The sequence below is a fragment of the Pteropus alecto genome, unplaced genomic scaffold (genome assembly GCF_000325575.1).
Source record: "Pteropus alecto unplaced genomic scaffold, ASM32557v1 scaffold78, whole genome shotgun sequence".
NCBI lineage: Eukaryota > Metazoa > Chordata > Mammalia > Chiroptera > Pteropodidae > Pteropus > Pteropus alecto.
This window is the reverse complement of record NW_006443124.1, coordinates 5,027,187-5,050,335: the sequence shown is the minus strand read 5'-3', so window position 1 is coordinate 5,050,335 and position 23,149 is coordinate 5,027,187. Positions and strand designations below refer to the sequence as shown.

The 23,149-nt window shown below is 47.4% G+C and overlaps 4 protein-coding genes and 1 long non-coding RNA gene across 5 annotated transcripts in view; 3 read left to right on the top strand and 2 right to left on the bottom strand.

Annotated features, from left to right (window-relative positions):
• IK (IK cytokine) overlaps positions 1-9,029 on the top strand; it is a 10,283-nt gene extending 1,254 nt beyond the window's left edge. Inside the window, exons 3-20 of the mRNA XM_006923032.3 lie at positions 568-660; positions 1,083-1,142; positions 1,957-2,124; positions 2,296-2,410; positions 2,865-2,935; positions 3,025-3,071; positions 3,943-4,106; positions 4,928-5,036; positions 5,316-5,355; positions 5,504-5,723; positions 5,969-5,987; positions 6,691-6,769; positions 7,050-7,130; positions 7,378-7,435; positions 8,143-8,231; positions 8,426-8,534; positions 8,710-8,744; positions 8,835-9,029. Coding sequence (XP_006923094.1) covers positions 568-660; positions 1,083-1,142; positions 1,957-2,124; positions 2,296-2,410; positions 2,865-2,935; positions 3,025-3,071; positions 3,943-4,106; positions 4,928-5,036; positions 5,316-5,355; positions 5,504-5,723; positions 5,969-5,987; positions 6,691-6,769; positions 7,050-7,130; positions 7,378-7,435; positions 8,143-8,231; positions 8,426-8,534; positions 8,710-8,744; positions 8,835-8,862 — 1,585 coding nt within the window. The 3' untranslated portion in view covers positions 8,863-9,029. The remainder of the gene's footprint in view (positions 1-567; positions 661-1,082; positions 1,143-1,956; positions 2,125-2,295; positions 2,411-2,864; positions 2,936-3,024; positions 3,072-3,942; positions 4,107-4,927; positions 5,037-5,315; positions 5,356-5,503; positions 5,724-5,968; positions 5,988-6,690; positions 6,770-7,049; positions 7,131-7,377; positions 7,436-8,142; positions 8,232-8,425; positions 8,535-8,709; positions 8,745-8,834) is intronic.
• A 2,295-nt stretch (positions 9,030-11,324) lies between these two features.
• On the top strand, positions 11,325-14,840 carry WDR55 (WD repeat domain 55). The gene is made up of 7 exons (XM_006923033.3): positions 11,325-11,641; positions 13,084-13,184; positions 13,267-13,354; positions 13,453-13,632; positions 13,727-13,826; positions 13,914-14,083; positions 14,160-14,840. Exons 1-7 carry the CDS (start codon positions 11,373-11,375, stop codon positions 14,467-14,469), a joined length of 1,218 nt encoding a protein of 405 aa, XP_006923095.1. The 5' UTR covers positions 11,325-11,372; the 3' UTR covers positions 14,470-14,840.
• On the bottom strand, positions 14,687-17,631 carry DND1 (DND microRNA-mediated repression inhibitor 1). Its single transcript, XM_006923034.3, has 4 exons — positions 17,350-17,631; positions 17,104-17,221; positions 16,276-16,737; positions 14,687-15,653 (listed from the first exon to the last, which is right to left on the bottom strand). Exons 1-4 carry the CDS (start codon positions 17,371-17,373, stop codon positions 15,199-15,201), a joined length of 1,059 nt encoding a protein of 352 aa, XP_006923096.1. The 5' UTR covers positions 17,374-17,631; the 3' UTR covers positions 14,687-15,198.
• Positions 15,309-16,021, top strand: LOC112471908. Its single transcript, XR_003043454.1, has 2 exons — positions 15,309-15,436; positions 15,844-16,021. It is a non-coding gene; the product is annotated as an uncharacterized LOC112471908 (long non-coding RNA).
• Positions 17,632-17,770: 139 nt separating the features above from the next.
• HARS (histidyl-tRNA synthetase) overlaps positions 17,771-23,149 on the bottom strand; it is a 10,864-nt gene continuing 5,485 nt past the window's right edge. The window contains exons 4-13 of the mRNA XM_006923035.3: positions 22,910-23,005; positions 22,129-22,254; positions 21,355-21,462; positions 21,107-21,205; positions 20,787-20,880; positions 20,469-20,596; positions 20,133-20,375; positions 18,866-18,982; positions 18,520-18,666; positions 17,771-18,183 (exon numbers count right to left, since the gene is read on the bottom strand). Coding sequence (XP_006923097.1) covers positions 18,112-18,183; positions 18,520-18,666; positions 18,866-18,982; positions 20,133-20,375; positions 20,469-20,596; positions 20,787-20,880; positions 21,107-21,205; positions 21,355-21,462; positions 22,129-22,254; positions 22,910-23,005 — 1,230 coding nt within the window. The 3' untranslated portion in view covers positions 17,771-18,111. The remainder of the gene's footprint in view (positions 18,184-18,519; positions 18,667-18,865; positions 18,983-20,132; positions 20,376-20,468; positions 20,597-20,786; positions 20,881-21,106; positions 21,206-21,354; positions 21,463-22,128; positions 22,255-22,909; positions 23,006-23,149) is intronic.

The window sequence follows — 23,149 nt, the reverse complement described above, 5'->3', positions numbered from 1 at the left end:
CTAGGAGAGGCCTGGTTGAAAGAGGTCTCAAAGCAACCTGGCTAAAGTTTGGTCAAGGAGTGAGTCTTTGTCATTACCAATTAAAATGATCTCTTGTACCATCAGTGCTCTCTGCCCCACATTTTAGAAACGCTGTCACAATTTATTTGCTCTCCAGTTAATAAACATTTAGGTTGTTAGCAAGTTTTTATTTTCAAAGCTGTAATTGAATCACCTTTACAGGACTTTTTATACACATATTCCAGTAATTGGCTACACAGATGAATGGAGTTGCCGGGTCATAAGATATACACACTTAAATTTTAATAGTTGCTGCCAAATTGCCCTCCAAATATGCTTTACTGACTTACACTCCCATCAGTGGTATATGAGAATATCAGCTTCTCAAATTCTTACCTATACTTAGTTTATCAAACTTTTTAATAATTAACACTCTGATGCATTAAAAGTGGCATGTTTTTATCTTAATTTGTATTTCCCTGATTTCCAGTACAGTTAACCATGCTTTCCACATATTCCTTTTCCAATTCTTATTGGGTACTGATTTTTAAAATCTTTGCTTTCTAGATCGAAACTCACCAATGAAGACTTTAGGAAACTGCTCATGACCCCAAGGGCTGCACCTACCTCTGCACCACCCTCTAAGTCACGTCACCATGAGTAAGTTCTGGAGTGATCCAAGCTGTCTCTCATCACCTTCCTATAGAAAATCTACTGGTCTGGATGTCTTAGGAACTGGAAAGCTAGTTCTTTTTTGAAGCCTATGTTTCCAGTCTCTCCTTCTGGAGATTGAAGTTCCATTGGAGAATGGGATGCGCTAGGGTCTCACTTTTTCTCAGAGTATGTTCCATGAGTCACTTGTACTTGAATTGCTGCTGGTGTTTAAATGGGCGTATTTCTGGGTCCATTCCAGCCCCCAGAGACTCAGATTCTGGGGCAGATATTTGGAGATACCCATATAGATATTGACATGGATCTCTGCCTGATTGAAACTGTTGCTTTGATCAGTCTTCGCAGTCAATTCTTGTGATTTTTGGGATTGTGGCAATATTTTGCATTCAGCGAATTTCTCTTTCTTCTAGGATGCCAAGGGAGTACAATGAGGATGAAGACCCAGCTGCACGAAGGAGAAAAAAGAAAAGGTGAAGGAAGGATGGGGGAGTGTTGAGTTTTAAGGTGGATAGTATTTGGAGAAAAGGAATAGGGGCTAGTTATAAGGCTGCAGACCGAGGTTTGTCTTTATTGTCTTAAGGTTCTCTGGAGAAGACTGATATGTGGAGGGGCAGTTTAGGGGTTTAGAGTCAGTCTGTGGTATTTTAATCTCATGTTTACCAGTTTCTAGCTGGAGAACCTTGGGCATTTGCTTAACTAACTCTCTAATCCTCCATATTCTCATCTGTGGAATGGAGATAGTGATAATAACTTTTATCAGATTATCTTGCGGATCAACTGTGATAATGCATGTAAATACTTAGCACCAGTGTCTGGCATGTAAGTCTTGGCTGCCATCATCATCATCTTATTCGTCATCATTTATGATACTAAACTTTCGGGACATATACTTTGCTTTTCCTTTCTTCTTGGGGTGGACTGGCAAGGAATGATTTATTTTCTGTTGAAATTTGGAAGGCGATAAAAATTCAGATGACTTCATTGTTGCTGTATGGAAAAATCTCACACTTGTAGAGACTCAGTGATGTAGAGTTGGGTAGCATTAAAGAATACTAAAGTGACAGATGGAGTATCCTGAGGTGGTTTTGGAACGATGTGAGCCAGAAAATGCTGTAGTTGTGATTTTGAGGACTGGCAAGAGGTGGCAAGCAGTTCTGTCAGGACGTATATGAACTTTTGCCGTAGAGAGTTGGATAAAGGTATAGGGAAACAGGCAGGAACCATTCTGCTGACCTTGGGATATTAGCTGGTGAGCCTTACACATTTGCCTTTCTCTGGTCACAGTTATTATGCCAAGCTTCGCCAACAAGAAATTGAGAGAGAGCGGGAACTAGCAGAGAAGTACCGGGACCGTGCCAAGGAACGTCGAGATGGTGTAAATAAAGATTATGAGGAAACCGAGCTTATCAGCACCACAGCTAACTACAGGGCTGTGGGCCCCACCGCTGAGGCGTGAGTACTGAGGGGGCCTGGGCTTTGTTCCCTCAGCATCCCAGAGTCATAGAATTATAATATGAATTCTTCCTCACACTTTTCCTGCTCTGGAGCTCACACCATGCCATTTCAAGATGCACTTGCCCCCCCACAAAAGACTATTCTAATGTGGCCTCTTTCATTATACAGGGACAAATCAGCTGCAGAGAAGAGAAGACAGTTGATCCAAGAGTCCAAATTTTTGGGTGGTGACATGGAACACACCCATTTGGTGAAAGGCTTGGATTTTGCTTTGCTTCAAAAGGTGAGCCTTGGTGAATGAGCGGAGAGTAACACTAGAATGCTGAATGCTCTTGAATGGGCCTTTCAAGGTAAGAAGAGAGATTGCTGTTAGTTCAAACCATCTAGAAGGGCTAACAGTGTCCCCTCTGTAGACTGATTACTACTCATTTTTCAAGTCTCAGCCTCAATTTTAGTTTCTTTGGGAAACCTTTCTTAAACACCCAGGTATGGTTAACTTCCCCTATTCCTTACCTCCCACTTCCTACACCCTCGCATACCTCTTCTGTTTCACTTATTATAGCAGTTATCTCACTTCGTTGTTTGTTTGTCTCTCCTGCTATAAGCTCCATTAGGGCAAGGATTATATTGTCTTGTTTAGTACTGAATTCTTAGTTCCTGGTACAGTGTGGTGTAGTGGTGTTCAGTAAATTCATGTAAATGAATAAGGGTCTAAACCCTACTTGCTCTCCTGGTAGGTACGAGCTGAGATTGCCAGCAAAGAGAAAGAGGAGGAAGAGCTCATGGAAAAGCCCCAGAAGGAAACCAAGTAAGTAAACATCACGGCGAACTCGAGAGTTTAAAAGGTGGGACCTAAAGTCAGAATACGTTTAGCAAAAATATTTTTTGTCTTTTCAGGAAAGATGAGGATCCCGAAAATAAAATTGAATTTAAAACACGTCTGGGTGAGTACAGAGTTTCTACGCTAATGGCTCTGTATTCTAGATGAATTGTAGAGAAGTTAATTCTCTGTGTAGGACATGCTTCTCCTTTTCCTCAGCCCATTTTATTCTCTTTTTTGCCCCTGAACCAGCTAATTCCCATAAAATACTGTAATAGAATTCAGACATGGACTAAATTCTTTTGTGTATGTTATTAATGTCTTCTTAGTTAGGGTGGAAGCTTTTTCAGATTGGGGTTTATACATTATGAGGTAAGTAGCATTGCTGCAAATTAAAAATTCGGAATTTGCAGTCAGAGAGACGGGTTCGAATCCTGGTGATGAAACCACACCAGGTATGTGATTTTAGGCAACTGATTTAATTTCTCAGTGCCTGTTTGTCCATTTGCAAAAATGGGGTTAATGTTCCCTTCATGGGACTATTGGGATGAAGAGAAGTAATATATGCATCGTGTCTATCATCCTGAGCTTGTAGTAGAGCTGGTTTTTCCATCATCATCAATATTACCTTAACTATCCTCCTCCCTCCCAGGCCCTAATACAGTGCTAGGCACATAGCGCCCGTAAGAAGGCAATGTAGAAGGGTGGATAGGAGCTCAGGATCTGGAGTTAGACTGCCTTGGTCTCACTTTTTGTTCTATCACTTGGTAGCTTTATGACTTTCGATAAATTACTTAAATCTCAGCCTTAGTGTTCTTATCAGTTAAAAGGAGATTATAATGCCCACCTCACAGGGCTGTTGTAAAGACTGAATGAAGCAAAGCAAAACAAAGGATGCATAGCATGTGGCATGGTGACTGGCACAGAGTAAGTACTTAGTAAATGGCAGCCGTTACTTTAGAAGGTTCTCATTGTCACTTGCTGGTCTTTCATAGGCCGCAATGTTTACCGCATGCTCTTCAAGAGCAAGGCGTATGAGCGGAATGAGCTGTTCCTGCCAGGCCGTATGGCCTACGTGGTAGACCTGGATGATGAGTACGCTGACACAGACATCCCCACCACTCTCATCCGCAGCAAAGCTGATTGCCCCACCATGGAGGTAAGTGACCCAAATCCTGAGAGCCTTTCACATGAGCCTCAAACCTGGGAATCAGCCTCAATTCTGCCTCGGGCATCATTGACCACATTTAATGCATTACCAAGTTCTATCTATTTTTTACCTCTTAAATCTCAATTGAATCCATTTACTTTTCTCCATCTCTACCAATAACGTTCTAGTCTGAGCCATTATTTCTTAATGGAACTATTAAAAGAGGTTCCTAATTGGTTTCCCTGCTTGCACTGTGATTCCCTTCCAGTACTTTATTTATTAATTATTACCGAGATATAATTCACATACCATACAATTCGTCCCTTTAAAATGTACAATTTAATGGTTTTGGGTATATTCATAAAATTGTGTAACCATCTTCACAGTCAATTTTAAAACATTTTCTTCACCCCCCCAAAAAATGCTGTACTTTTTAGCCATCACCCCTGCCCCTCAAATCTCCCTATCCCATTTTTACACATGGCCAGAGCAGTTATTTCAAAAGACATTTTTTTCTCATTGCAGTCTAGAAGCTTTCAGTGTTTTCTCACTATTAGAATAAAGAGCAAATTATTTATTGTGGCCTATGAGCCTCTGCAACTTCTGGCCTTTCCAGCCTTTTTTCACTGTGCTTCCCTGTTGTTTGTTGTCCAGTCATGCTGGCTTTTTTTAATTTGTTGGAATCACTTTTCACCCTGTTTCATCTGTCTGGGATGTCTTTCCACAACACCTAGCTAATTCTAACTTAACCTTCAATTTGTTAAATGAATGAACGAATCAATGAAGAGGTTCCTGCTCAGTGGGATAACTTTGCTTCTTGGGGTTTTCAGGCCCAGACCACACTGACCACAAATGACATCGTCATTAGCAAGCTCACCCAGATCCTTTCCTATCTGAGGCAGGGTACCCGCAACAAGAAGCTCAAGAAGAAGGATAAAGGTAACCTGGAGAATTAGAGAAACCTCACTCCTAGGGGAAGACTCTTGGGGAACAGAGAAAAATGGAAGCAATACAGCATTGGCAAGGAATTGGTTACATCTGTCTGTTTGACCCACCCAGGAGGCAGTGGTCAACTTTGAGGCATGAAGAGAGAGAGTATGGGTAGCCTTTGTTGTCCCATCTTCTGAACAGAAGATGTTCCAAAGGGCATTGAGAATTAAAGAGTATGTCAAGGGAATTAACTGGGGAGTTTTCCTCATTCCTCTTTTCACATTTTAGGGAAGCTGGAAGAGAAGAAACCTCCTGAGGCTGACATGAAGTATGTATCCTAGCCCCTGTCACTTGATCTGAGGGAGGAAGGGGGCTCTGTGTTTCTTGTCTTTGGCATTTTGGGAAGGCCATGGTGTGAGAATGGCCAGTGTAAGTATGTGTGTGACTTTGGCAGCTAGTGATCTCTCTTTTCCTAGTATATTTGAAGACATTGGGGATTATGTGCCCTCCACAACCAAGACACCTCGGGACAAGGAGCGGGAGAGATACCGGGAACGTGAGCGCGATAGGGAGAGGGACAGAGACCGTGACAGAGAGCGAGAGCGAGAACGAGATCGGGAGCGGGAGCGGGACCGAGAGAGAGAGGAGGAGAAGAAGAGGCACAGCTACTTTGAGAAGCCAAAAGTGGATGATGAGGTGAGATGTGGCGCCTGGTACCAGGTGGTCGAGCTGTCTATCTCTCTAACTCCCCAGCCAGGTACAGGACCCTTCTGTTATATAGGAACCTTGTGGCTCCATAGTAGCAACTGGGTCGACTAATCCAGGGTGGGAACCATCCAAGGAATGGGGCCAGGGGTAGGTAGAGAATTGATTCATACTTGGGGAAAAGATGAGTGGGAATCTCACGGTGACACTCACTTTAGTTTCTGTTTTCTTTCCAGCCCCTGGACGTTGACAAAGGTAGGTTGTATCTAAGGAATCTTGCATGGGTCTATCAGCCCTGCTTTCCCCTGGGCTGAGAGTCTGACCTAGAGCTCAGCTCACAGGGGTAGGATTGGGGGACTTCCTGGTTCTGGGTTCCCATAAGATTCATATCTTGCTATATGAAATAGACGGAAGATGAGTCTGGAGTTCCCTCTAGCTTTCTGGGCAATAGCAGGTCGTATTTGCTCTGTTGGACATAATTCCTCTAGCTTTGGGGTTCTGAGTATGTGAGGCAGGTTGCACAGACAATATTCTGGGTATACTACCCCATCTCAACCAGAGTAGCTCATTATTAGTTAGGATTTGATTAAAATTTGGTTAGCTAAAAGCGTTCTGTTGCTTTAAAAAATGTTTTTATGAAAAATACGTTTTGGAAGCTAAGCAGAGTCGGACCTGGGTAGTACTTAGATGGGAGACCACCTAGGAAGACCGGGTGCTGTAGGCTTAAAATTAAAAATGTTAGGGAAGACCAGGTGCTGTAGGCTTAAAAATTAAAAATGTTAGGGATTGTAAGCTGACATAGTCCTTGCAATCTGTAAGGTCAACCAAGGGTTGCCTCGCAAAAATAAAACAACAAAAAAACAAAACAAAACAAAAAACTACAGTTTGGAAGTGTGTTATAGGGAAGAGACTGTAAATTCCTCGTTTCATTGTCTTAATAGAGTTCTTTTTCCCCCAGGACCTGGATCTGCCAAGGAGTTGATCAAATCAATCAATGAAAAATTTGCTGGTTCTGCTGGCTGGGAAGGCACTGAATCATATCCTTTATTTCAATATGTTTCTGGGTTCTAGAGAATTGTTATTTTTCCAGGTGCCTGCTTGCCCACAACCCTGCTCCTTCCCTTTTATGTTGAATTTTCACAGGGATGAAGTCATTATGACTTTCCTCTTTCTCAGAAGACCCATTCAAGTCTACAGTCCTCTCCTTGGAGTTTTCATGTTGGGCTTCTAGCCCTTGGTCCTTCCTTGAAGCTTTTATGCTATAGGCAGAATTATTTTCTATTTTCCTTTTTTAAAATTTTCTTTAACTTAACTTATGCTAAAGAAGCCAGAAGACAAGAAGCAGCTGGGAGATTTCTTTGGCATGTCCAACAGTTATGCCGAGTGCTACCCGGCCACGTATGTGAGACTCTGCTAAAGAAGGGAGGCTGGAATGATTGGAGAACAAGTGGGGTGGGGGATGAGGTGGAAATTTGATTTTCTGAGACCCAGGGGTACTTCTTACTTGGATGTACTATTAGACTCTCAGTGGGAGATGTAGGGGGATGGTCCTTCCTAGGCATATAGCCTCTTACTTGGGTAGGTTTCCGGATGAAACATGGGAGTCTTGGTCTGCACCATCTGTTTAACTGTCGCTTCTCTTTAGGATGGATGACATGGCTGTAGACAGTGACGAGGAGGTGGATTATAGCAAAATGGACCAGGTGTGGAGTTGGAAGGATGGGTGGGGGCTCTCGGGCAATTACTCTTCAGTACATGTCCCTTTACTCACTCCCAAAAGATCTGTGTCTTATTTTCTGGTCGTCACCTTCCCTCAGCTGCAGTAATGGGATCAGCAGCACTGTGGGGTCATGCGCAGCTTCACTATTTTAAAGTGTCTATACAAAATCAAATGAGACAGGGCCAAAATATATTTCTCTTTATTTTCTACAAAGTGCCTGGCTTTCATTTCTATCCTAGGCGGTAAGCAAGCCTCAAATACATAAGTAGAAAGGGCTGAGGGAATTAGAATCTTTAGAAAACCGAATTAAAAAAAAATAACTGATTTTTGTCCAAGCCAGCTGTTCCATTTTCCTCCAAATCTTAAAATGAAAACGAAAACAAAACCCAGCAAACTCTTAATGTCTATGACTATGCCAACTTATTTTACCACTTATGCCTCAGTTTTGTCATCAGGAAAATGGAAAGAAATGTATGTTCTCTTAATAGAGTTTTTGAGAGAAATGAGATAGGTGTTCAGAGTGATGCCTGGCATATAGTAAGTACATAGTAATCATTTAGTATTTATTAGGGTTGGATTTATGACTGATGAAATCTGGAATTGTGGGAGAGCCTGGCTTTATTCAAGGGTTAAAATTCCATTTCCACTGATATCTCTTCCTTCCCTGTCTTCTAATCTGTCTTTCAACAGGGTAACAAGAAGGGTCCCTTAGGCCGCTGGGACTTTGATACCCAGGAGGAATACAGCGAGTATATGAACAACAAGGAGGCTTTGCCCAAGTGAGTTGGTACTAAATATGGTCAGGGAGTGAGAAGAAAGGTGATGGATGGACTAGCCTGCATCAGGGTAGAGGGTGTAGTCTGGCTGAGACATTTCCAAATAGATTCTCTGCTCATAGGGTCCTCTGGGAACACCTTGCTATTACTATGCAACCTCTGATGCCTTCTTGCCCAACTGTCCTTTTTTGTCTCAGGGCTGCATTCCAATATGGCATCAAGATGTCTGAAGGACGGAAAACCAGGCGCTTCAAGGAAACCAACGACAAGGCAGAACTTGATCGCCAGTGGAAAAAGATTAGTGCAGTACGTGGGACTACTTTTCCAGTGGGAAGGCTTCAGCTGGGAGGAGACAATGGTCCACAGATCCGGGAACAGGCGGGGGTTGGAGAGTCATGGAAGTAGGAGAGAGGTCAGACTTGGGCCTCAGGTGAGCTTAGACTGGCAGCATAACTATTGACTCTAACTGTTCTTTTTGCAGATCATTGAGAAGAGGAAGAAGATGGAAGCTGATGGGTGAGCAGCATTATTCTTCCTCTGAGGGACTGGTGGGAATTGCTTAGTGTATATTAAATTTATGCTGACTCATTTCTCCTTCTATTGCAGGGTTGAAGTGAAAAGACCAAAATATTAATTTCCATTTCCAACGTGAAGCCAAGAAAGATCTCCACAGGATGTGCTTCCCACTGCTTGCTTTCTACAATTCCCAAAAAGGTTGAAAGTTGTTTTTTTTTTAATGACTGTATATAAAATAATACTGTATAATATTTGGTTCCATTAAAATTGATTAACTCTGCTGTCTTCTCTGTGTCGAGCATATTCCCTCCAGGGTCCTTGATGCCCCATGAGGGCTATTAATTCTACTGATTGTATAAAGTCATATGTAGAGTGCCAGCTCAGTTCTTTCCTGAGCTGTGGTTCTAGATTCATAGACAGTAAAGATGTTGAGTAGCCAGGGTGCCTAGTGAAGAAGGGAGTGACCTTTACTGATGGGCAAGAGATGGTTAGAGGAACGTAAAAACGATTGGTCTCAAATCCAGGTCCACTTGGAGGCCACTTTTAGGGCAGAGATTCTCTGGAAATTAGGGTCAGCCCAGTGGTCTGCTAGCCTAATCCCAAAGTTGTGCACGACTGGGTGCTAGGTGATAGCACGCCCAGTGGTCTGCTAGCCTAATCCCAAAGTTGTGCTAGGTGATAGCATCTGATGAGAATCACTTGTAAGGACAAAAACTTTTTATGAATTTATGCTCTCCTGGGAGCTTTAGTAATTCCAAGCTCATATCGCTGCTTCCCTCCCTGGCTGAAGGGATAACCTTGGGGAAGTGCCTTGGGGGAATCCCTGTCCTAGGCCAGAAGGTTTTGGTGTGTCCTTCAACACCCTGAAAAGTTTTACTATGGCCCAAGGTGGGCTCCTTAGCCTTCGAATCACTCCATCCCTGCTCCTTTCCTCCTCTTTGTTCATTTCCAGTACTTTGGTCTGGTACTCATCAATAAAGGTCACCACTTCTTTCTGGCTGGATCCCTGGCTGGCACTGCCTATTCTGAGCCTAAGATGTGTGGCCTCACCAGATCCAAGGAAAGCTAGAAGGCCTCCTTAGCCATTGCCTTTGGTCACTTTCACCTTGATAGGTCAAGGGCTTCCTGAGGAAGCCAGCTTTGGGAATGGCACCTACGAGGCTGAAATTGGGCCCTGTAAATGATACCTAGGTTTCATGGTTAGAGGCAGTGGTCCCAGTTAAGAAAAAGGTCACAGAGACCTGGCTCAGATGGTGATACCCAGAGGTTCACTAAGATCAAGACCTGGGGGTTGACTGCGGTTTAAAATCAGTTTCTGTAAGTACCATCAATTGTGAAGATGACCAAGACCCTCTGGTTGGCCATATAGTGACAAGGACTCCCAGCACCATACAGCAACTTTTCCAGTCACACAGAGGAAAAAGAGCCTCTCTGAGGTCCCTAACCTCACTTATTTCACCTCTCATTAAAGGGGTTGGGCATCAGTAGGTAAGATGTCGTAGAAGGCTTAAGACCACAGCCATGTGAATTCTCTTCAGCCACAGGCACTCCTGTTCCTCATCGGCCCCACTACACAGTGCTCCTATCTTTATGGAACCTTTTTTAACTGGAATGTCTAAAACATCAACTGTTGTGCCCATATTCCTCATCAGCAACTGCTTGCCAGCACTGAGCCTTGCTGATCTGGCCCACTGAAGGTCTGCAGCCTCATTATAGGAACGGTCCACATGCTGTTCCTTCAGCCATGAAGGTGTTGAGCATGGACGGCAGCAGCTTAAGTGTGTGTGTGCGTGGGCTGCCTGCTGTCCACCACCCCTCATGTGAAATTCTTGTGGCGTGGGCTTTTGCTGCTTCCTGGCCAACCTGGCTGACACTTGTCATAGTCCTGGGTTTCACCAAGCCATGAACATGTGGTGTCCTCTCCCAACTCCAAGTGCATTAAGTTCTTACTAGTTCTGTGGAAAGTAACCTCAGGATGATCTAATCATCAATTCCTAACTGGGCAGGTCATGATAGGTAGGCCCCAGTCATATCACATTTTAGTAAAAGGCTTATCTTTGCCTTAAAGAAGCCATGCCCATTGTTTGCACATCTAGGTTAACACACCTTTGAAATAACCACCCTTAAGAGAGCCTATAATCTTGTTAACTATCCTATAATCCAAACCTCACCTTCCACCTTCATGTAATCTTCCTTATATTCCCTACTTAATTTCAAATGTATAAAAGCTGCAAAACTGTTACTGTCCGGAACATTTGAGATCTTGTTCCCCAACATGTGTCATGTTTGGCTCAACTAAACTCAAAAATTCTCTATAGGTGTGGATGTTTCTTAGATTTTCAAGGATGTTGTACCAAACTCTCAGCATGAGCCAAGATGAAGGGAAAGGACTTAAACGCAGTTCTCAGCTTTACCCTGAAGTAAATAAAGGGGATTGATAATCGTGCAGTCTAATTGGCCAAACACCGCGGTGCAGTCTAATTGGCCAAACACGTGGAAATAACCCACCAGGGGGGCCAGGCCACTAGGGTCAGCTCCACCCACATTAGCTGCAGGCGGCCGCCTTTTCCGGGTTAGGAACGCCCCGGCGCCACTTCCGGGCCCGCCCCTTCAATGAGGAAGCGGTGAATGAGCCACTACTTTTGCCGGGTGATTGGTTCCTGGCCTCTCCGCTCGACTGCTGCGCGGCTCGCAATCTTTCCGTGCATGGACCGCACGTGTGAAGAGAGGCTCGCGGGGGATAGGAGCGACGAGGGCGACCCCGACTCCACCGAAGTCGCGGCCCGGATCCGTGACACCCCGGAAGACATCGTTTTGGAAGCTCCGGCCAGTGGGCTGGCGTTCCATCCGGCCCGCGACCTATTGGCGGCGGGGGACGTGGACGGGGACGTGTTCGTGTAAGTGCACGGCAGGGCTGGGGGCGTCGTGGGTGCGGGGACTGCTGGGTCTGGAAACTCTCCAGAGATGAAGCTGGGAGGAGAGAGGAGAGTTGCCGGGAGACAAATTTTGCAAGAATCATCTGGTCCGATTCGTTCATTAACATTCGGCTTTAAATAAGTTACCACACAAATCTCTTGAAAGAACTTAAAGATTAAAGTGACTGTAATGTCTTGACAGAGCCCAGATATAGTAAGCAAGCAGCAGGACAAGAAGGCTTTCAGGGCACTGTTTACCGCCAGATTATTATACTGAGCCTGCAAGAGGCCCAGCGGAGTCCCTGCTTTTGCTCTTTGCCTACTTTAATTGATCTTTTGAAAACACAAATCCAACCATTTCGCTTCCTTGACTAAAATCTTGGTTTACTTTTGCTTTTAGCATTAAGTCCAAACTCCCTAATCTGGCATTCAGGGCCTTGACCCTCAGGCTGGCCTTTGGTCGCTCTCCCGTGTTTTCTGTGTTCATTTATCCTTACTTTTATAATGTTATCTTGAAGCCTCATCTCCTTTGCATGTTATTCCTTCAGCCTGGAAAACTCCTTTCCCCTCCCTTGTACCTACTCTCCCTGAGTTCTCAGCATCTCTTCACTATTCCTCCATGCCTCAGACTGATTACCTATTAGGTAATACTTTGGCAACAGATTCCTTTCTCTTGTGAACTTCATAATGGTTTGTAATCTTATGTCGGTTTTTGTAATTATTTGAACGCTTGCCTCATCCACTAAAAAATGTGAATGTTTATTAGGTGGCTTTTTCATGCTAGGCACTGGGATAGAAGAAACAATACATAGACCCAGTTCTGACCACTTGGAACGCACTGGCAATTAAGCACTAATTCATTTAGTTTTTTTTAGGGATCTCTTCTGACAAGGGCACTGGGGATACTCTGAACAGGTGCTTGCCTCAAAGCCAAGCTTACATGTTGCCTCTCTGCTTCACCTCCATTTTGATCCTACCTCCTTTTCAGCATGTGGTCAATGTGCCATAATTAATTGTAGCTTTCTCTAGCTCCTGCAGACATGGAGTGCAAGAATCTTGTCTTACTAATCTTTACATTTCCAACTTCTAGGGTTGTTCTTCTGTCATTAACAGATATTTCTGGGCCTCCACAGTGGTCCAGACCTAATCTTTCCCCAGGCTGGGGCTTTCAATGATGATGAAGAGGGGTGGGCAGATGTTACAGAGAAGTCCCAAGCTAATGTACTTTTAATGTGTTTCAAATGAGAAAAAGACCTAACATTTGAAGCTCACTGAAAATGGAAAAATGTGATGGTAAGCTCCTCAGGCTCAGAGGTGTACAGGCGGGAACTCCTAGGTAGGTGGAAGGGTGACTAGTTGGTCTTTATACTCTATGCATCCCAGGCGGGATCTGGGGTCATTCACTTTCCTCCACCTCTCTCCAGCTTTTCCTATTCCTGCCAAGAGGGGGAAACCAAGGAGCTCTGGTCCTCAGGTCACCACCTCAAATCCTGCCGTGCTGTGGTCTTCTCTGAAGATGGGCAGAGTGAGTATGGAGGGCAGCCAGCAGTGTGGTGGTGGGAAGGGTGCAGTAAACTGCACTATGATCTGGGCACCTTTTTCCTCAGAACTTATTACTGTGTCCAAGGACAAAGCCATTCATGTTCTAGATGTGGAGCAAGGCCGACTAGAAAGACGCATTTCCAAGGCTCATGGGTAAGGGAAGCCAATTGTGCATTGAAGTGAGGGATAAGGACTTATAGCTCCCTACTGGGACATAGATGCTCCAAGAACTGCTGCATCTGTTTCTCTAGTGCCCCCATCAACAGTCTGTTGCTGGTGGATGAGAATGTTCTGGCCACTGGGGATGACACAGGTGGCATCCGGCTCTGGGACCAGCGGAAGGAAGGCCCCTTAATGGATATGCGGCAGCATGAGGAGTACATTGCTGACATGGCTCTGGACTCAGTCAAGAAGCTGCTGCTGACAGCCAGGTACTGCCTCAAAGCCACCGCCCCTCCTTTTCCTGTTGTATGTCTCCCTCAATGAGAGCCTCTGGCCAAGTGTGCTGTGCTGCTCTTTTTGCAGTGGGGATGGCTGTCTTGGTGTCTTCAATATTAAGCGACGCCGGTTTGAGCTGCTTTCAGAACCTCAGTCTGGAGACCTGACCTCTGTCACGATCATGAAAGTACAGCTGGGTATGGTGGGATGTATGTGTGCTAGGGATTTGGTCTAATGTGGTTCTACAAACATGATTTGCTCTATTTCCCTGCAGTGTGGGAAGAAGGTGGTTTGTGGCTCCAGTGAGGGTACCATCTACCTCTTCAACTGGAATGGCTTTGGGGCCACAAGTGACCGCTTCGCACTGAGAGCCGAGTCCATCGACTGCATGGTTCCAGTCACTGACAGTCTGCTATGCACTGGCTCCACTGATGGAGTCATCAGGTGAGAGAAGCCAGACCCTCAGGTCATAGGAAAGGCAGCCTAAACCAGCCAATACTCAACACTCTTCTCTGCCCAGGGCTGTGAATATCCTGCCGAACCGAGTGGTGGGCAGCGTGGGACAGCATGCTGGAGAGCCTGTGGAGGAGCTGGCCCTCTCCCACTGTGGCCGCTTCCTGGCTAGCAGTGGCCATGACCAACGCCTCAAGTTTTGGGACATGGCCCAGCTGCGGTCTGTGGTGGTAGATGACTACCGTCGGCGCAAAAAAAAAGGAAGACCGCTGCGGGCGCTGAGCAGCAAGGCCTGGAGCACTGATGACTTCTTTGCAGGACTGAGGGAGGAGGGAGAAGAGAGGGAGGAAGAGGAGAGTGAAGATGACAGTGACTGAGGGAATGAGCTAAATCTCAAGGCAGGTCCTCTGGGCAAGAGTTATGCTTCCTGGGCTGGATTCCCGGAGAGGCTACGAATTTATCGTACCCTATTGTGCAGTGCAAGGAGATTGGGAGACAGAGGCTCAGGACTCAGGGCACCAATGTGGGGAAGTAGAGCTGCTCACTCTCCTCGTGGAAGCCCCCAGCTGGGGCAAGACAGCACGGACACAGGTATACACTAACCAGGGGTTTAATATAAATACAACCAGCATAGAAAAAATGAACAATACACATATACCAAAACCAGAATGCCAAGTGGTGGGGACAAAAGGCAGATTTCTGACCCTTTGGCTCAGCCGGCCCCCAAATAAAAACCAACAAAAACAAATTAAGAAAAATAGCAGTAGATTCATGCTAAGCTGTGGGAGGAGAGTGTGTGTGTGTGTGTGTGTGTGTGTGTGTGTGCGTGCGCGCGCACGCACACCAGACAACAGCCAAGAAGACCAAGGGGTCATGTGAGACCCTGGGCTGGGAGGAGGGCAAGGTCCTTCACCACAACCTAGTCAAACCTGAGCTGCCCCCTGGTGTGCTGGGGCCCTGCCCCAACTGGGAAGCTGTGTCAGGCTTAGGGTAGGGCCCATGCTCCTCCCTCTTTTGGGATCAGATGGTGGCTGCTCAGGCTTGCTGGGTTGGGGACTGACATAGGCTCTGCCTACTTAGTCAGGCTGCCTGTGGAGAGGATAGGGTCACTGCTTAACCATGGTACCTGCCTCAGCCCCAGCAGACCACAGGAGGCTGGCCCCAGACTCACTCAGTGCCTCCAGCAGCCGTGCAGACACAGCATCCTTGGCCACCTCATGCCCATCCTGCCCATCAGAAGACAGCACAACCCAGATGAGGCCACTGAAGGGCACTGGATGCCCAGGGATCACCACTTGGTACCAGAAGTGGTGCCAGCCAGCAGGACCTGTGCCTAAGCACTTGGTAAGGAACACTGGGCTACCCAGCTTCATCTGTTGGCACAGTAGCTGCAGGGCAGCCCGAGCCCCTTGGGACTCTAACTTGTCCCTGGCCAGGGTCAATCGTCTGCCCTCTGGCTGTGGGCACCTCAGGGAGGGACCCACAAACTGGCGGAGTCGCTGCTTCAGGTCCGGCTTGAGCCACTCCACGGTTACCTGCTCTCCACAGAGGCGTGACTGCCCTGCAGGAAAAAGGCAGACACAGGACAAGTTTTAGCCCTGGGCCCAAGTGCCCTTAGGAGTGGCCCAGGCCTGTTTTAATTTCTAGCCTCCCCATTTCCTGGTGGTGCGCTCTAGCAAATGAAAAACTTAAGGCTTCCTTGTATTTGTAATGGGAGTGTAATAACTGCTACCTTCTAAATTCTCTTGCAGGAATACTGGTTGATGCAGGCTTTGTCTACCTCATAACCATATAATAGCTAACCTTTACTGTGAATACTTGCTATGAATCAACGAATGTGCTAAATGCCTCCTATAATTCTCACATTCTCAGTTGGACTGCCTTGGGCAAGTCCCCTTCTCTTAAAACAATCTCATCTCTAAAGAGGGAGCTCTGTGTTATTTTCATTGGAATGTTGAGGATTCAGTCAGGAGATAATGCCTGAGAAGCGTTAAATTTAGGTACGTGGTAGTACCACTGGAAATTTTAAAATCTGAGGTCAAATAGTATAAGGTCACAAATTCAGGCATTCGTGACCCTAAGATCTTGAGACTTTACCGGCCGGCCGTGCTGACTGTTCAGGTAAAGTGCCTGGCCGAACACGTTTGCCCCGACCAGCTTACTCCCGCAGCCTTCACCCCTACCTTCCATCAGGGCCTTTTTGGCCATGGCGGCAGCACGATGCGAGCTGAACTTGAGCAGCGCGATCTGCGCGAGCGCGGGCCCGGGGCTGGGCAGCAGCAGCGCCTCCTGCAGGCCGGGACCGAGAGGCTGCAGTGCGAGCAGTAGCGCGCGGCGACTCAGGGCCGGCGGCAGCCCGTCCACGCTCAGCTCGCACTTCTCGGTGCTGCGGCATACGAGCAGCGGGCAGGAGGGCCGCAGCAGGTGGTTGTGCAGTGTGGCGATGGCGGCCTGGGCGCCGCGTCGCGAGCTGTAGCGGGCGTAGGCGAAGCCACGATTCAGGCCGCTGAAGGTCATCATCAGGCGGAACTCGTAAAGGCGGCCCACACGCTGGAACAGTGGGATCAGCTGGTGCTCGTACACATCCTGGGGCAGCCGCCCGATAAATACCTCCGACCCGGGCGGCGGCGGGCTGCCCACCCAGCCTGGGGGAAGGGGGTAGGGATGGGCACCGTCATCCAACGGGACCGACCAGGTTCGGAGCCCAGGGTCCCGGCGCGGGAGGGACCATGTGAGTACTAGTCTGTGAAATGGGTACAACGCCCGTACCCCGGGTTATTGGCATAAACGAGGCAGGCACATTGTAAGTGCACCTTAAGGCTGGCTCTGTTCCTCAAAGAGGGTGGGTGGAAAGCCAAAAACAAGACGTTTCCACGTTTGCTGGGGGAGGGGGTAATGGGTAGTTAAGAGTTTGACTGTGGAGCCTCGGGATAGGCACCGCCCCCAAAGGGGTTTCTCAGGGCCGTCGAGGCCGGCGTAACCGGACAGGCGTAGGGCTGGGACTAGCGTACCTGGGGGTGGCCCGCCATACTTCCTCTGCCCGTTCACTTGCACCAGGCGGATGCCTGTCTCCCTGACCCACGCCTCCAGCGCCGCCTTGTTCTCTGGATTCACCCTCTCACACCACAGCTGAGGGGGAAAGGGCAGATTGGAATGGCGGATCGCCGCCCCCACCTCGCCTGTCGTACTGCGGCCCCAGGCGCCCCCATTCCCTGCGCAGGTGGGGCTCGTCCACCCCCTCGTTGCCAACCACCTACCTCACACTCCCGCTTGGTCTGCATGGCTCTCCCGTTGGTCCGCCGGTGCCCTCTATATAACCTCCTCCCTATCGGCCTCTGGAAGCTTCCCTACCCCTCCACCCCCCCAAGCTCTCATTGGCTTTGAACACGACCCCGCCCCCCAAGGGGGTGGGAGTATCCGCCGCACGTGCGCCGCGGGACCCTCTGACCCTCAGGTGAAATCTAGAAAGCCCGGCGGGTCAGTTTGTGGGCAGCCCCAGCTCCTAAGAAACAGCTGGCAAACCGGCAAGGATAAGCGCTGGAGGCCAGAAACTTGGCGGCACCCTTCACCCTAGGCAGAGTCCATGGGGCCTACTGTAAGTCTTTCTCCCATCTTCCACCGCTAAAGTGGTCAGGCTCTGATAGAAGGCAGGGCTAAGCAATAGCAACACAGGCAGGCTCCAGTGGTTGAGGCATTTTATTGGACCTTTGGCGACTGGTTGCGGGGGCAGTCTCTCCACCTGGTGTAGGGTCCTGCAAAGGAGGCCATCTCAGGCTGGGTCCTTGTTGCCCACGAGCCAGACTGGACCAAGCCCCTAGGGCCTCTGATAGAAAATGGCCTAGTACCTGGCCATCTTTGTCTGTGATTACCAATAAAATAATAATAATGTCTCTGTTCTGACCACTCTTCAGGTCTTCCTGCTGGAACAGAAGTGTGCAAAGCTGTTGATGTACATATGCAGAGTTTTGTCTGAGCCTTAAATAGTGCCAGTCCCACTGTCCTCTGATAGTTTGCTCAGTTCAGCAGATGCAAAGGGACGGGCTTGTCCTCCTTTTGATTTCCTCCACGAGGTCTTCTCTTCGGACGTCCACCTGGCCAGGATGAGGGAGAAAGTGGTCTGAGTGTCTTTTACCCCATTGTTCCCTGAGGGCCCTCTTTCCTCTAGGCATCAGGCTGGAAATAGCTAGGAGCAGGAACTCAATCAAACACCTCAGAGTAGACAGCTTGTTAGGGGAAGCCAGAGACACAGGGTGTATGTGGGGGTGGAGAGCTTACCCTACCATGACCGTAGTAACAGGTTAAGCCCTTAAGTCCTTTATAAGTGGGTGCGAATATGAATGCCAGGCTTTTGCTCAGGTCTTGAATGGGCATTGGCCTATCAAAATGGCATACATTCCCTATCTTATTCTTCCTGCCTGCCTACTTACCTCTTCCCTGCTGGCCACTGAACGGAGCTTGATGACCCCATCCTTGAGCTCCTGCTCACCAATGATAGCCACCAGTGGGATGCCTGCCTCTTCACAGTATTGCAACTGGTTCAGTAATTTCGGATTCTTTTTGTAGAGCAGCTCTGCCTGCAGGGGACCCAGGCAGAAAATGAAGGCTGGCTTCTGCTGTCCTTAGGGACAACTTCCAGGGTGCCCAACCCGTCACCTTGCTCTTAGCTCCACCCCAAGAAATCACAGAATAGCAGGGTCACTATGAGTGAGCTTTTATTTAGTCTATAGCCAGCACTCCCAGGTTTACTGCCACCCTGGGGCTTGCTTCTTATACCTTGATTCCAGCATCCCACAGCTCTGCGACGAGCTTCAGTCTCTCCTCCAGCAGCTTCTTCTGTGCAGATGCCACAAGCACCTGTGTCTCTGTGGTCCGTACCTTCTCCTCCAAGGCCTAGGGAAGGTGTAGGTAAGAGTCAAAGAGCTGGGCTACCCTTTACAACAACTTTGAGGAGCACACAGAGCAGGCCCTTGTCAGGCTTCTGAGACCAGGCCCAACTTTGTGAGCTCTACCAGGGCAGGGGTCCAGTCTTTTCATCTAGCAACTGGGCATAAGGTAGCTTTTAGAAGATATAAGAACTGAACTAACTGGCTTGTACATGTGACTTGACAGAATAAATAACCTACGCTAAAGGCAAAGGTAGCTTATGTACAGTAACTTCTCGCTCATCTCCATCTAGTACCTTAAGGGCCCATAAGAACATTCACACAAAAGTGATACTGTGAGCCCTTCAGGCAATCCAATCACCCCTGGCAATTCTAGTTCCCACTTAACCATCTGGGCAGTCAAGAGACTGTGCCTTTTACCCTTCAGCCATAGGGCACAACCCAGGATATGTGTGGATAGGAGGAAAGGAGAATGCTGCTGCTGCCCCTTGTGTTTTTCTGGAAAACTATTTTCATAGTTTTACAATATAAGATGCCTACTGGAACAGTGACTTCAACTGGGAAACATGGGTGGTTTCCACTGTTGAGAAAAGGATGGAGCAGCAGTAAGGTTACTGCCAGAGCATTCCCAGGGGATGAAATGCAAGCAGCCAGTTAAGAACAAGCAAAGGAGTGCTTGAGGCTATGAGGGGCTTCCCTGGTGTTACTCCATGAGCTAGAGAGTCAAGACATATAAATTCTTTATATTCTTCATCTGAAAAATTTAAATAATAAAAGTAGCTACTCTCAGCGGGCCGTTGAAAGAATTTTATTAGAAAAAGCATGAAAAGTACTGAGCACAGTGCCTGGCAAAGAGTAGTAGAATATTAAGTATTCTGTATTGTGAGGAAGATCTGGGTCGCTGGATATACCAGCCTAGACTCCTGACAGCTCTGAGGAAAGTAGGGACCCAGAGCAAGGGATTTTGTGAAAAAATAATAATCAAATATCCATAAAGTTGGCCTATAATGGGGTTGGGGTCTGTGAAGGTCAGCGATCATCTTTTCTCCATTTCTCTTCAAAGATGCTACTTCCTCAAAAAAGCACCATTTGCCCCCTTGGAGATCAAAGATAGCTTGGGTGTCACCACCTGCCCAGACTGTCTTTTATCCACTTACCTCCAACCTTTGCTCCACGATGGAAAAGATCCGCTCCACTCCAATGCTGAGCCCCACGCATGGCACCTTGCGCCCTTTGGGGTCGAACATACCCACCAGCCCATCATAGCGCCCTCCAGCGGCCACACTGCCCACACTCAGGGGCTCTTCCCCTGGCTGGGCTGGGGTCTGTAGCAGCACTGCCTCATAGATCACCCCAGTATAGTAGTCCAGCCCTCGAGCAAGGCTCAGGTTGAAGGAGATCTGTGGGGACGAGAACATGTTCAGTACCAGATGAGGACTGAGCATCAGAAGCCCCAGAGCTCAGCTAAGGCTTCCATTCCCAACCTGACTCACCTTGTCAGCAATGCCAAACAGGGTTAGATACTCAAACAGAAGGTTCAGGTCTCCCAGGCCCTCCAAGGCCTGCTTGCTTTGGGACAGTTTAGGATCCTGGAGCAGTTGTTCCACCAGAGATACTTCACCTGGAGAGACAGACTTGTGAGCCAGACTGACAGGAAGGAAAAGGTAGGGGCTTTACCTTTTAGCCTGGACTGCACATATATATGTGTAATTCGTTCTCTTTCTCTCCCTCCCTGCCCCCCACATATACACAGAGAGAAGAGTTTGGCTTTAGGTCAGTGGTATGGCTGCTGAAGAGGCAGGGTTTGTTACCATGCTGCTGGACGTAGTTCCCAATGCGGTCAGCCACTTCAGGTGCAAGACCCTTCTCTTCTACCATCTCATTCTTTACTTCCTCCCAGGGCACCTAAGCAGACAGATTTGAGTCAGGGACCTTTGGGCACGTTACCTACCACAGGACAAGTGTGGGCCCTCCTTGTCTTAGAGTAGAAGATGCCCTTCAACCTACATCCTTGAGTTAACCTTCCCTTGGTGGGCATGGAGGTAGCCACCTCTCTGTCCTTATCTTGTTTTCCATTTCTCAAGGCAGGGTGGGATCTGGAGAAAAAAGGGGCAGGTGTTTGGGATGTTACCTTGTCCAGCTTGTCCACTGAGGAGCAGATGGTACGGAACTTGCTATCAGGAACCCCACAGACAGCAAACATCCCATCTAGGATGCGCCGATCATTTACCTGCAGGGACAAAAGGTGTAGCAAGGAGAGAATCTCTACACGACCCTCAGTAACCTTGGTCACTTGGGCTACTGATCCCTTGTGTAAAGACCTTCTCCTGTGAGAAGCCAGACCCAACTTTTGCCCTCCCAGCCTTGTTCAGCTCTGACCTTGACTAGGAAGTCACCTATCTGAAGTGAACTCAGGATCTCACACACGATCTTCAGGCATTCTGCGTCAGGGATCATGGGGTCGAATTGCCCAGCAATGTCAAAATCCTGCAGGGAGAGGGATAGTTAGGGGTCTCAGGGGTTTAACTTTCTTAACGGGGCCACTCCTAGGAGCTCTGCTCTCTGTGAAGGCCAGTTTGCACTCATGCACAGACCTTCCTCATCAGTCCAGAGGAAAACCTCAGCATTCTTGGGGGCTCTTATATGAGTCCTGCTTTCCTTCCCATCCATGGGGCTATTCCTTCATTACCTTACTCATTTACTTTTCCTTATTTCCTCAAACCACTGTGGGGGTGACCAGAAAGCCTTGGTTCTTTGCCATTTTTCTCTATTCAGAAGCTCTGCCCACCAGTCTGGATGATTTGGTACCTCAAATCCAATATTCCTCATCCTTTGCTGTGATCCTGTCACTGTGATTTAATATGAAGAGCACTGGACCTAGAGTTCTACTCCTGACTTTGCCTTTCTTATCCCTATGATTTCTAATCTTGCTGAGTCTCTAGTTTACTCATATATAAAACAGGGAGAATAATCCCTGTCTTCCTCTCCTACACCCACCCCCAGGGCCTTTGTTAAATCTACATGAAGATCCTTAAGAAACCTAAGAGTCAGCATTATCTGGGGCATCCAGTTTGCTCAGGACTCCATGAGTACTCAGTAGATTCTACTAGCTTGAGGGCGCATCAAGTTACCCACTATGCCCCACATACTCACACACTGGTAGAATTCCCGATATCGGCCGCGAGTCATGGCTGGGTTATCCCGCCGATATACTTTTGCTATGTGGTAGCGTTTAATGTTGGTAAGTTTATTCATTGCCAAATACCGAGCAAAAGGAACCTGATGACAAAGAGTTAAGGAGAAAGCCCCTCCTATCACAGTCTGGAAGTTGATTATCATCATCAACAGAAACTGGGATCTAGTCTCTCCCTGGTGGGTAAAACCACCACCAGTAAGATTAATAGCATTTCTGAACATCAGAAAAAATCAACTTTGTTAACGCAAGGGGCAGTGGAAGGCTCAAAAAAGAGTAAGGCTTCTTTCACTTTGGTAGTGTTTCCCCTGTGCTATGCACAGCAGGGGGCTGAGCAGATCGGCCATGGAGCAGAAAAAGTGCCCCATGTGGGATCTCTAAGCGGAGGAGTCTCTGACATAGCTTGGAGATAAAGGAAATGTGCTGTTGGTCAATTAAAAACTCTGTCCACTGGATGGGGCAGGGGAGAGGTATTCTGAAATCAGAGAAATTGTTGGTAGAGTTGGAACTGGGCCTAGACATAAAGCTGAGGTCTTCCTCAGACTTCAGAAGACTTCTAAGGCTAAGCTCTGTTTAGCCAAAGTCGTCCTCATGGTTTAGAAAATAATTCTCCTGATTGCCAAAGGCATCATATTTGATCCCACCTGTGTCTGGCTGTCCCCAAACCTGAGGCTAGAAATGGCCCCAGCCCAGGGAGGGCCAGCCCTCCAAAGGGTCAAGAATCCATATTCAGAAAGATACAGTGAGGTCATAGCGAAGGGACAGCAGCTCCCCACCCTGATCCTTCAGGTCATAGATAAGCTTAGAGTCTTCCCCATACTTTCCAGTCAGTGTTTCCTGGAGAAAACATAAAGAATGTCACAATGATAAATACAACAATTTAAAAGGAAGTTTTGAAAACAAAAACCAATCACTCTATCGTGACTGATTTCAACTTGTCTATATTTCCTCTGTTTTCTATCCCAATACTTATGTATTTGA